At 44.9% G+C, this 13,348-nt stretch overlaps 1 protein-coding gene across 1 annotated transcript; it reads left to right on the top strand.

Moving 5' to 3' along the window:
* Positions 1-134: 134 nt before the first annotated feature.
* On the top strand, positions 135-11,947 carry POGLUT1 (protein O-glucosyltransferase 1; the record flags this gene model as incomplete). Its single annotated transcript, XM_010170118.1, has 9 exons — positions 135-278; positions 1,073-1,208; positions 3,685-3,806; positions 5,316-5,375; positions 6,853-6,952; positions 7,756-7,814; positions 9,972-10,139; positions 10,988-11,044; positions 11,718-11,947. Coding segments are annotated over 9 exons (1,003 nt in total), but the record flags the coding sequence as incomplete, so codon positions are not given.
* Between the last annotated feature and the right edge of the window lie 1,401 nt (positions 11,948-13,348).

Raw genomic sequence — 13,348 nt, 5'->3', positions numbered from 1 at the left:
CCCGACCCAGGTGCAGGACCTTGCATTTGGCCTTGAAGCTTGCTTTAGCCAGAAGTCTGTTCTGTACACAGCAGTGATTCAGTGCAGAGTATCCTCCCTATTGTCCATAATAATGGCTTGTTGTTTTGTTTCAGTGTCTGGAAGCAGGACCTGGCTCCTTTTCGAGGTGGCATTTCCAAGGAGGTGGTTGCAGATGTGGTGAGCCGGAAGCTTGGGACACACTACCAAATCATCAACAACAAATTGTACCGTCAGCAGGACTGCTTGTTCCCTGCCAGGTAAGAGCTGTCCAGAAGATCTTGTCTTCCTAGCTGGGACACAGGATCTGGTACTTCCAGATCTGCCAAGTTGAAAGTTGTTGAGCACAATGGTCTGAGTTCCTTAGATTCACAGAATGTTGAGAGTGGGAAGGGACCCACAGGGATCATCCAGTCCAACTCCTGTCCCTGCACAGGACAATCCCAACATTCAGACCATGTCCCTGAGGGCCTTGGCCAAATGCTGCTGGAATCTTGTCAGGCTTGGTGCCATGAGCACCTCCCTGGGGAGCCTGTTCCAGTGCTCCACCACCCTCTGGGTGCCTGAAGAACCTTTTCCTCATGGCCAACCTCACCCTCCCCTGCCACATCTTCCTGCCATTTCCTCTGCTCCTGGCATTCGTTGGTGGCCAGAGAGAAGAGATCAGCGCCTGCCCCTCCTCTGCCCCTTGGGAGGAAGCTCTAGACCCCCATGAGATCTCCTCTCAGTCTCCTTATCACAGCTGGAACATAGAATATTATGTCTGAGACTTAAATGTAGCAAGAGGCGAGTGTCATTGTTGCACCTGAGCGCACAAAGGGTTGGTTGATTGCGGGATCCCAGAGAAAGCTGCAGGTCCGGCCAGAGTGACAGAATGGGCTGCACTGGTGTCTGTGCTGGGGCCTAGAGGCTGCTCTGGGCAGTTCCCAGCCTGGTCAGGGTACGGCTCGAGCTCACCATCTCTTCTGCTCCTGCGCAGAGGGGCAGGCCCATGAGAAACTGCAGGATTGTGCCTTCACCTCACAGCTCTTTGCCCTGTGTCGTTGCTCCACAGATGCAGCGGAGTTGAGCACTTCCTTCTGGGGATCATCGACCGCCTCCCTGACATGGAAATGGTGATCAATGTCCGAGACTACCCCCAGGTCCCAAAGTGGATGACACCCATCATCCCCGTCTTCTCCTTCAGTAAGGTGCACACATCTTTAACAGCTGAGCATTTGAGACGTGCACATCCTCCTTTTCTCTTGGCAACAGATTTGTGAGGATGGTTTCCCCACAGATTTTCTGTGTGTGTCAAAATTGCTTGCTCTTTTATTTTGCTCTTCGTGTTTTCTTTCACTTCCACTTTTCTGGCAGACAGACTTGCAGGCTTATTCAATAGAACAATTTTTCACCTCATTAAGCTCCTCTTCCAGGTCAAAAAAAATGTACCCCCGACACAGTGGAATGACACACACAGCTGGATGGGATCTACACCAGCATCACTGTCGTTTGCTACAGTGCCTCTGTTAAAATTGTAGCCGTAGTTTATCAGCATTGTTAGGGATTTTTGATCATCAGGCAGCTGTCACACCGTTTATCTCATTTAATAAGAATATTTTCATCTTCTTTTTTTGCTACCACAGATAAGTGTTTCTGATCTTCTCTGTAATATTGCTGTCTCCTGTCAACCCTTTTCCCCTGGATTCCCTGTTCCCTCTCCAAACACGAGGCACACACAGATAGAGTTATTCACTCTGTGTGTCTCTGTTCCCAGCCTGGAGAGCCCTCCCATATGTTTTTCTGCCTGTCCCATTGTTAAACCTGACTCTAACATAGTGTCTCATCCTTTCCAACAAAATATTGTTACACCTCAAGCTTCAGTTAACCTTTTTTTTTGCCTTAGCATATACCCAACATGCCCAAATCCTGCACCCTTCCTGCCTAACCCTGTTTGTCATCCTGTCTTTGGCTGAAGCCCAGCAGACAGCAAGATGCAAAATGAAGCAATAAACCATTTGCTCTTGCTAGTTCAGGCCATATTCTGTTTTGGCCAACTTGTAGCATCTTCCTCAGGTCTTCAGCTCACGCAGTCTGAACCCTCATTGATCCATAATTAGTGACTCATCCCCAGCCACCTGAAAACTCCTGAATTTCCATGCAGCATTGCAAGCGCTGTCGTTCAAGAACTGTGTTTGCTGCCAGGTGTAATAGTAAAGCTGAGTGTCTTACCCCTTGACCACTGCACAGCCTGAACTCCAGCCAGCAGAACCCACGTTGATGTAGAACAGGTTGCAGGAGTTTAATCTTTACAGCCATATTCTTTATCATCATCATCCTGTCCCACAAGAACTTTGAGTTCTTTGGTCACCGTTGTGTGATATATGAACTGGAAGCTCAGCCCTGTCCTTGATGGGAGCCCAGTGACCCAGTCACAGCTCGTGTTTAACCAGCCAGTGTTAGTCACTGTTGGAATGAGGAAGGCTCCAGGATTCAGGTGAAGGCAGAAAGCAGAAGGGGTGGCAGGATTGTCCTGTTCTGTATCTCAGAAGTCCCACCCTGGGGTGGTGGTAGAGCTCTCATGGTTTGTTATCGATACCTGTTTATAGCAAGACTGAGAAGGAGCAGATCATAGAAGCACACACTCATTGAAGTTGGAAGGGACCTCAGGAGGTCACCCAGTCCAGCACCTCGCTTGGAGCAGGACCAACTAGATCAGGGTGCTCCAGGCTGTGTCCTGCCCGGTTCTGAGCATCCCTGAGGACATGGTGTCCACAGCCAGCGTTTGACTTCCCTCACAATGAGAATGTTTCCCAAGATCTAATTGGAATTTCCCTTCTTGTAATCAAAACCCATTGCCTCTCATTCTGTCTCTGAGCTTCCAAAAAGAGTCTGCCTCCATCTTCTCTGAACTCTCATTAAGTGGCAGGAGACAGCATTTAGACTTCCCTCAGGCTTCCCCTTCCTGTGTGTGAACAAACCCCTTTTTCCATGTCATGAGCACCAACCTTGGTGGCCTTGGAGTCTCTCCAGTATCTCCAGGTGACAGAGAGATGGATCATTGTACAGGAGGTTTGTTACCAGTGCAAGGAAGCGGCCTGTAGTCTGGTTTCATGAAAGGATTTCATCTTATTTAAGTGCTGGTCTTATCTCTGATTATTTGTGAATTTAAACATCCAAAACAGGAGTGAGGAACTGAAATTCTTACCTGACCTGGGTATTTGTTACAGGAATTGTTAAGTGATCTCTGGGAAGGCTGCAATGAACTGTTGGAAACCTAAATGTCAAAGTGTCTCTGTCTCTGAGGAGATAATATATGATCAGTAGAAAACATTTGTAGCTACACATAGGCACGAGTCTTTAGAAAGGTGAGTGGAGCTCAGGTCTTCTGCAATTTACTAATCAGCTATGGATCTCTTGTGTTGTTTTCTAACATGAAAGTCCCATGTCATGCAGCAAGACATAGCATTTTTTTTTTTAATTCATTGAAAAATTTCAATATTGAGTTGTCTTCACATGAACCCCAACAACACACCACGGTGACCAGAAAGCTCTGGTGGCTGCTTGTGGAACAGTAACAAAGCAAGCAGACAGCTCCTAGAGGGGATGTTTGTTACTGGTGGGCTCAGTCAGTAAACTGAAGTAGATTATTACTCTTATTCTTATATTATCCTTCTTTTTCTTAAGACACCTGAATACAATGATATCATGTATCCTGCCTGGACATTTTGGGAAGGAGGACCAGCTGTTTGGCCAATTTACCCAACAGGTTTAGGGCGCTGGGACCTGATGCGAGAGGACCTCAGGAGGTACGTTTTGGAAGTGGTTAACGTGGGTGAGAAGGTTTAACAGAAGACAAACCTCACAGTAAAAGCCACCTAGCACTGGAGAGCACCAGGGCAACGTTGAAGATGAAGACCATAGGTCTGTTGGCCTGTGGTCTGTCCCCCAGCCTAACTAACTGCTGTATAAGAATTCTCCATGGAAACCTTGGATGATGTAACTAGAAGTTATAATTAGCTTCTCTGTTTCCAACACTTTAGTTTGGAATGCAGAGGGCAAAGGATACACATTCTTCACGCTGTCAGGGCCAGATAACTATCATTTTTGCTGGGATAGGGTTTGTCAATAAAGCAGCAGTTATCTTTTGCCTGCAGAAATCTCCCTGGACACATGGAAATGTTTTCCTTTGTTTCCAACTACTTCTCTAAGAGCTGTGGTTTTTTCACTGCAGGGATGATCTAGGATGTTTGGATAAGCTTCGGGAAGGGTAAGGGGAAGCCTTTAGATCTGCTTTTACTGGAGCCTTGTTGTGCAATAGAGAAACCTGGGATCGTTCCCAAGAATCCAGAGTCATTACTTCAGTAAGATAGAGAACGTTCCTGACTGGGGAGTCTTTCTTTTGGCAAGATCTTTGAGTATTAGCAGAATAAGGGTTTGTTTCCCGTGGAGAGTGACAAACAAAGTGTACAACAGTGAGTGGATGTAGATACATAACCAAAAAACCCCATTTTGATGTCAATCACTTGATATTAGAATGGAAGGTTGAGTGTTTCCCTCTTCAAAAGTTGAAGATCCATGGGTGGATCATAGATGAAGCCTTATGGGATATGATATAGTGAAGGCCCAAAGCTTTTACTTATCAATACTTTCCCAGTGACCCCCACTTGTGTCACTGGGTTACGAGCAGATGCAGAACTTGACCTGTGCAGATCAGTTTGGGGATCAGGATCTACCTGTCCAGCCAGGTGCAACAACGAGGAGTTCCTCAGAGGGAGGCAGGTGACTGCACTGACAGCAATAAAACCTGTGAACAGCTATTTTGAAGGACTCATTTAGATTTAAAATGAAAGTTATTTGGAAAAACAATGAACTCTCAGGTTTGAAATGCAAAACACTAGGCAGGGGGTTTTTTTTGTTTGTTGTTATTTGTTGGGGTTTGTTTTTTAATGGGACTTATTTTGCACTGTCTATATTCAGTGACATATAGAAAAATAAAGCAACAGTGCAAAAAGTGGATTCAAATTTTAGGAAAATTTTAATACCCTTAAAAGATTTGGTGAGGGGTTTGTGTGTAATTCATTGTTTTGACTGCAAAGTATTCTGAAAAGTAGCCTGTGTCACGTTGCCTTAAACACAATATTCACAGGAAAACCTGTTTCATTGGAGTTGGCTGAGGGGTTGGTTTTTTTTCCGCTATAATGAAGAAAATAAAAAATGAAGAATAATAAAAAGAGATCAAGCTGTGGAAATTGATGAGAGTGCTGTTTCATGGTTACATTAAATCATTTATTGCCCTGTATAAACGATATTTTCAGATCTGCAGAAAAATGGCCATGGATGAAAAAAATCTCCAAAGGATATTTCCGAGGTTCCAGGTGAGCTCATTTTCCTATAGCAGGAGAATTTACCAAAATACACCATGACAGCTGCCTGTACGCAGCAATTTCTGTATCTCCAAGAGCCAAACCAATGTAACCCAGAACTTATTTTTTGTAAAAATTAAGGAAAGGGAGACATTTTGTACGACAGCATTTCGCCATTAGCGACGCTCCCTAAGAACTGACTAGTTTATTCCAATAAATCTGATGTTGGAAACAGAAGTTGTGATGGATTTGCTACGTTATTTCTTAATGAGTAAAACTGTCAAACTAGGAACCAGCTTGTTTTGTTCTGTGAAGGGAACTGTTCTGTGCAGGTGCGTGATACAGATGTAAGGATTTGATACCTGATGTTGGAAACAGAAGTTGTGATGGATTTTCTACGTTATTTCTTAATGAGTGAAACTGTCAGACTAGGAATGGGCTTGTTTTGTTATGTGAAGGGAACTGCAGGTGCGTGATACAGATGTAAGGATTTTATATTGATGTGCCTGCTCCCTGCCAGTGTGAGTGCTTTATTCACTGGGCAAGCACCTGACGGTGAATCAACAAGTGTTCTTGCATTAAATGGAGGATAAGAAAGCTGGGGAGGGACTTTTTACAAGGGCAGGGAGTGATAGAACAAAGGGTGATGGCTTTAAACTGGAAGAGGGGAGGTTTAGATTAGATATTAGGATGCAATTCTTTGGTGTGAGGGTGGTGAGACACTGGCCCAGTTTGCCCAGAGAAGCTGTGGCTGCTCCTCCCTGGAAGTGTTGAAGGCCAGGCTGGATGAGGCTTTGAGCAACCTGATCTAGTGGAAGGTGTCCCTGCTGCTGGCAGGGGGGTTGGAACTGGATGAGCTTTAGAGTCCCTTCCAACCCCAACCAGTTTATGATTCTATGATTATTTTTGCCCTCTCTCCAGTGACAGTTTGAAGAGTGTTAACCCCTACTCCTTTTCGTTCCTCCTCCATCCCCAGTAGGGATTGATTTGATACCTTGCTAGGTGGGCTCATGAGATGATGAGAGTTGAGTCTCAAGGATGTCACAACCTTGTCTATCAGTAGTGTTTTAAATTAGTATCAGAGGGATCAAGGGCTGGAGATGTTTAGCATCTCTTAGTGCTCTCTCTGACGTAGAAGGCAGTTAAAAGTATTTGGTACCCATCAGGATAAGGCCTGAAGGAAACAACATCTCTGCCAATTTGTCCTGGGAATTGTTTAAATAATACTATTAAATATTTAGTAAGTGAAATAAAGAAACAAAGCCTCAAATAATTTCATGACACATAACTCATTCTCTTCTTTCAATATACACATGGAGAGAAATACCCTGTGTGGTAGGTGGTTAGTAATGTTTTCACGGCACATGGAGAAGTCAACCTCATGAAGAGGCAGGATCCTGACTCCTGTAGCTCGTTAGCTGTGTTGGGTCAGGTGGAGTGGCCATGGCTCAGAGCATTTTTTTAATTGTTTGTTTGTTTGTGTTTGCAGGACGAGCCCTGAGAGAGATCCCCTCATTCTGCTCTCCCGAGAAAACCCAGAACTTGTTGATGCTGAGTACACTAAAAACCAGGCTTGGAAATCTGAGAAGGTGTGTGGGTGTTGTCTGTCTCCTGAGTGTGAAGGTTGGAAAGGGCGTAGCATTGCAAGGTGGCTTTGAATGTTGAGATGCACCTTGTTGGAGAGCTGTGGGTGATCCTCTAGAGTGGTGGAGGCTTGTAGTGCCCTTGATGGCCGCATCTCTCTGATGAATGAAAGGAAGGAGTCTCCAGAGCTTGAAAGGCCAAGCATTTTTCTTCCATCTACTCTTTTTGTTCAAGGAAACCAGCAGGTGTAAGAAAATGAACCTATGCCAATCCTCTCCTCTTCCATTACAACAAAATTAGCCAATTCTTCCTATTCTAACCCCAAGCTGCTTGTGTGGTGTTGTCAGTCTTTCTAAACCTTTTTTGTGTCACCTCCTTTGCTTGGTTTTGTTCTTGATAACTTTCTGATCACTGTTGCTGGTAACTTTTTAGTTCCATACTCAGTCTACAGTCCAGCTCTCTCCAGACAGTCTTGGCTAATCCGCTTACGCTTGGCTTCACACAATCCCTTGTCCCAAGCTGTTTCCCACTCCTTAGCTGCCAACTAAACATTATCATTTAATGTGTTTGTGCTGGCTCGTTGCTTACAGGCAAGTGTGTAATTTACTGAACTTTGGTTTTTTTCCTAGTTTGAAGAGCTGGGAATTCTTCATAATACTTCTAAAAGCCCACCAGAGAAGGTTTTGTTAGAAGTGGGAATGGAGGGTTTTGAGGCTTCAGCTTTGTTTCTAACTGAGAAGGAAAACAAAAATGAAATCACCATGTAAAACTTACTGGGTTTGTTTTTTTTATTTCTCTTTACTTGAAGGACACCTTAGGGAAGCCTCCTGCAAAGGAAATTCCACTGGTTGATCACTGCAAATACAAGTAAGAGTCTTGATTAGTAAAGCTGTTCAAGGGCTATGGGTTATTTCTTGCCTTGCATGGTGTAAGGTCTCATTTTATAAGATCTGATTCCAGCGACCAGCTCTGTGCAGACAGGAAAGCTTGTGAACATACTTAGGGCAGCTGAAAATTTGGGAGCTTAGCGTGGCCTCTTTCAGCATCAGCTTTCCCCTGTTGGGTCAGGAGAAATAAAGTCCTTTGGGGGACAGTAAAGCCCCAAACAGCCCCCAGACAGATCACTAATAAACATATAGATTGAAAATTGTATTTTATTTTTTTAAATCAAAATGTCTCTCTATCAGTTTTTCTTTATATTCCTGTACCAAGCTGAGTATTCACAATTATTTTTTCAGTGCTACAGTGGTAGCATTATGTCTTCAAAGACATACAGAACTAAGGAATCGTGTCTTCATATGCACACTGGGGCAAGCGTTGGCACTGGATGTCTATAGTAAAAGAGGGAACCTGAACTATGATTGAGCAGATGCTCATTGATTGATTCACACTTTGGACGTTGTTTGGGAGAATGTGGTTTTGATTTACGAAGGTTTTTATTATTGAGCTACTTCAGGGAGGGGTTTTTGGTGTAATATTCTTGTGGGTTTCTGTGTGAAAATATGAACTCTTCGTGTGTATGCGCTTGTATGTCTGATGTTTTGCTTTTTCTTTTGCTTTAAAATTACCTAGTTATGATTCCACCAGCTACAATCTGCTGATAGAACTCATTCATTTGGCTGGATCTGTGTTTTTTGTGCAAATCTGATTGACTTGTCTCATTTTATATTTCACTAGACCGTTGCCCAGATTTCTCCCTTCTGTTACACACAGACTTCCCAACTCCTGATGATGCCTCCTAAGCTCCTCGTACAGCGTAGGCTGAGACATTCTCACACGCTTTTGTCGTAGCTCATGGTCTGGTAGGGTCAACATGAACTTCTTGCTGCTTCCTTCAGTGTAGGAGCTAAAGCAGGTTGGCTGAGAGCAGCCCTGAGGGACTTGGCTGAGGTCATGGACGGTGGGAGCTGCGTCTGGAATTGGACAGAGTCATTTCCTTGCTTCCAGACCACTGTTCTTGTTACACCTCTACATGCATTTGTTTAGTTCCTAGTACAACAAGCTCCTCATCCCTGCCTTGACCTCCCAGGTAATACCAAAAATTAATGCAAAATAATTTCAGATTTACTCCTTGTCACTTACTGCTGAACTAAGTTTAGCTATAATTCCCATCTCACCCCAAATATATATGATGTATAATCCCCATCTCACCCAAAATAGCTTCATTAAAGGAAAAACTCCCTTCCCCAGCCCCAAAATGTTTGACTTCAAAGATTAGTTGATGTACTGAGGGGTTTTACCCACAGGAAAAACAGTTTTCCATATAATTGGAGAAATGTGGGTTTAAAAAAGCAAACAGGCAAGAAAAGAAGATACAGCTTGCTAGGAGAGATCCTCCCCCAGTCAAGCCCACTTTTCTAACTTGGCAGAAAATCCTGAAAACAAAATTGTGGATTCTTTGTTATCTGCAAAGTCCATCTGTTGTGTGCTAGCCTGTTTAACCTCCTAGGGTTGCATTCCCAAGTTAACATGAAACAATTAGATTGAGATTAAAGCAGAATCCCAGAGGGGAAAAAAAAAACAACAAACCAAACCCCAAAAGCCAACTGAGATAGATGTGGCAGAGCAGAACAACGAACAAAAAAGCTCACTGCAAGACAACAGAGAATTGGGGGAAAGCTCCTTGTGGTAACAGTCTCTGGAGTGTAGAGTCACAGGATCAGCATCCACGCTGTGACCTTCTTCCATGCCTTGTTGGCAGTTGTCCCTGAGGCCTCTCTTGGTTTGTCACAGGCAGAGCTAAAGCAGCACACCTTGATTTTTTGCCTCAGTTTTTTGACAGGCAGCAAAAACTGACCGAGCACATCTTTCACTTCACTCACCTTTCCTGTGAGGAGCTTCAAATAAATGTCTTCCCTTTGTTTCTTTCCCTTCCCCACAGGAGCTTGGCTCGGTGTGAGGGAGACCCCCCAGCTGCCAGCTGCGAGGGAAGGCTGAGTGCTACTGGGAGCCCAGTTTCTTAGTGCATTTCCTCACAAAATACAGAGCGTAATCAGGTGCCTCTCTCTGCTTCTCCTTTTAAAGGTATCTCTTCAATTTCCGGGGAGTGGCTGCCAGTTTCCGCTTCAAACACCTTTTCCTGTGTGGTTCACTCGTCTTTCATGTTGGAGAAGAGTGGTTGGAGTTCTTCTATCCCCAGCTGAAGCCTTGGGTCCACTACATCCCAGTCCGATCAGACCTCTCTAACGTCAGGTGTGAGACCTCAAGTGTGCTCAGCAGAGTGTTGTATGACGTGGGGACACACTGAAGGCCGTTTGGTTTGTGTTGTGCCAAGCAGTGGGAGGGGTCTACAAGAAAGCTGGGGAGGGACTTTTTACAAGGGCAGGGAGTGAGAGAACAAGGGGAAATGGCTTTAAACTGGAAGAGGGGAAGTTTAGATGAGATATTAGGAAGAAATTATTCACTGTGAGGGTGGTCAGACAGTGTCCCAGGTTGGCCAGAGAAGCTGTGGCTGCTCCTCCCTGGAAGTGTTGAAGGCCAGGTTGGATGAGGCTTTGAGCAACCTGGTGTAGTGGAAGGTGTCCCTGCTGCTGGCAGGGGGGTTGGAACGGGATGAGCTTTAAGGTCCCTTCCAACCCAAACCAGTCTGTGATTCTATGATTTTGTGATAAGTGCCTCCACTCTTAGGCATCTCCTGGGCAAAGGCTCTTGAAGGTCATGTTCTTTTCTCTTTATTACTGCCCCCAAAGAATCCTTGGCTCATACTACATCCAGAATACAGTTTCACTGGGGTGTGGAGGTCTGTCACCCTCACTGAAAGCTGCAGGCACTAGGCACTGAAATTTGCAGCACAGATGAGAGGAAGAGGATTGGATCGCTGGGCCAAAAATGTGTTAGCTCCCAGATTTCAGCACGCTGTCCAGAACTTATACGGAAGGACTGAGAAAGGCAGGTTTCTTCTGTGCTCTGAAATGAGAACCTGTCTCATGCTCCATTGTAGATCCTTAACCTCATCCTCTACCATAGTTTAGCTAAGGGACAATGTTCTCCATTGAATTAGAAATTCAGAGCTTTTTTTTTTTTCTTCCCCTTCATTTTAGGGAGCTGTTGCAATTTGTAATGGAAAACGATGCCATAGCACAAGAAATTTCAGAGAGGTGAGTTGTGTGTCCTTTCTGGCTGTCAGGCACTCTTCTTCCAAAACATTTTCTTAACACAGTTTTGAAGGAGTCACCTATCAAAGACAACCTGGTATTACAGAGTGTTGGGGATTGGAACGGACCTCAAAAGTTCATCTAGTCCAAAATTAATAGGGTGCAGTGCGATTCATCTTCTGCAATAACAGCAGGAAGGTTGGGGAACTGGTAACAAGCAGAGAACAAGATTATATGCTGAGATCTTTAGTTCAGATGTGACCCATGTCAGGAACCCCCACTAAAATCTATCAGAAGTCGGGAGCTTTTGTCTCAGGGTGAGGTGAGTCACCCCCTGGGAACTGTGTCCGCGTCGTGAGCATTACGTACCCAGGCTGGCAGCCGCCGGCTCCTGAAGCAGCGTTCATCCGTGCCGCTCAGGCTGGATCTGATACGTGAAATGTGATATTTATTATCCCAGATAACAAATACCATCTTGAGGATAACAAAAGCACTGCAGTTGTCAGAGCCGTGAGCGGGACCGAGAAGTGTGAAATTAAAATAGACGGTACAGAGCAGTGCCTGTTGTTTCTCATTGGAAACACAGAAGAGTGAAAGTTGATATATGTATAAAACCAAACCAAAGACTCTTGTAGGAACTGGAAATTGGTTCTGACTGTGCCTCGTGTGTCTCTAGGGGACGCCAATTCATCACTGAGCACTTGCAGATGGAGGATGTCTCTTGCTACTGGGAGCATCTGCTGTCTGAATATTCCCAAGCCTTGACTTACAAAGTGAAAAGGAGGAAGAGCTACAGCGAGATCACTTCTCAGTGGCTGAAGACAGAACTGTAGAGACTTCACTCGTTTGTTTTATTTCTTCAGCTCGAACTGATCTCTGTGGAAATCCGAAGATCAGTGTTATCTTCTTCTTCCCTCAGACTTCTTCCCCTTTACACTAGAGCTACAGAGAACAGCAATAGGCTGACTTTGAAACTGCTCCCTCCCGTAGAGCGGGACCTGGATACACCATCACCGTAAGAACGTTGAGTAGAAAGTTGGATTAGGGCTGTTTGGTTATCACCATGCCAGGAAGAGGTTGTTAGCATTAGAGACTTAGTTACTACCTGTCTCAGAATGATCCTAAATCCCATTCAGTCAACGAGAAGCCTTTCTGTTTATTTTACTGGGCTTTTTTACCAAGTCCTCTGTACTCTCGAGCAAGGTACGCAGGCTGTCAGCTACACTCAGCTGGGAGATACGTGCCCATTTTTTTGGGTAAAAGGTCAGTGTTTTGTCACCTGTGTGATAGCACTTGGGATATTAGGTGTTCTCTGATAGAAGCAGGTACTGGGATTTGGGGTAACTTTTTTAGATAGCTTAGTTTTCTGATGTTTACATCAGGTTTTTAATGTGGTTGATGGTAAGGCTTTGATGTGCCATTGAAAGGACAAATGATCCTTGCACAGGTAAACTACCTACCTCACAGGGGAGCAGCCGGGGGTGATGATGTTGCCACAGCGCTAAGCCTGAGTAGCAGAAGGTCAAGCAGTTGGCAACTGGAATTAAGAGGGTTCATTGTCTGACAGGTGAGCTGGGTGCCCGCACAGCCGTGCAGAACTGAGCCCCTGTTAACAAGCTCTCACCGGTCAGCTGGCCAGACCTCCTCGGGGTCCTTGAGGACTCAGAGAAAGTACACACAGAGATAGTCAGCTCTTTTTTTTTGTCGTTTCACAGGTTCTCTGCTCTGATCCACAATCTTTCTAGGGTTATATATGGATTTTTTGTTGTTGTTGTGGGTTTTTTTTTGGAGGCTGATAACACACCAACTCGCTTGACTATTTGCTTTTCTCTCCCGCTGCTGTTACATCCCTTTTCTCATCTCCTTCAGTCTGGTTGAGGGAATGTCTTCAGCCACACAGCGGCAGCTACTCCTCACATTACTTGTTTTGAGTTCAGTCACGGTTTGCTTGCACTCACTGTATTTATTGTGCCCACTGCAGGCTGCTCAGCCTAGAGAGAGTGCAAATTCTGAAATGCTCTGCGGTCCCTGAGTTGAGAGGGCTGGCAGGAAGCAGCCATATAAAATAGGTTATGATAAATCATAAAATTAGGTTGAAATCACAGAATTAGGTTGGAAAAGAGCTTTGAGATCATCAAGTCCAACCACAGACCTCCAAGTCCACCTCGCGTGGCCTCAAGGCTTTAGGAAGCAGCACATTAATGACAGCGACAGCTCACGGTCTCCTCTGCGGTCAGTTTGGATGGGAGAAGAAGAAAACACTACGAGGAACAGTCACACTAAGTGCACTCCCACGCGTGTGTGTGT

Source organism: Antrostomus carolinensis, unplaced genomic scaffold (assembly GCF_000700745.2).
Source record: "Antrostomus carolinensis isolate BGI_N321 unplaced genomic scaffold, ASM70074v2 scaffold19720, whole genome shotgun sequence".
Taxonomy (NCBI): Eukaryota; Metazoa; Chordata; class Aves; order Caprimulgiformes; family Caprimulgidae; genus Antrostomus; species Antrostomus carolinensis.
The sequence above is the reverse complement of the archived record's forward strand: the minus strand, read 5'-3'. Positions and strand labels throughout refer to the sequence as shown.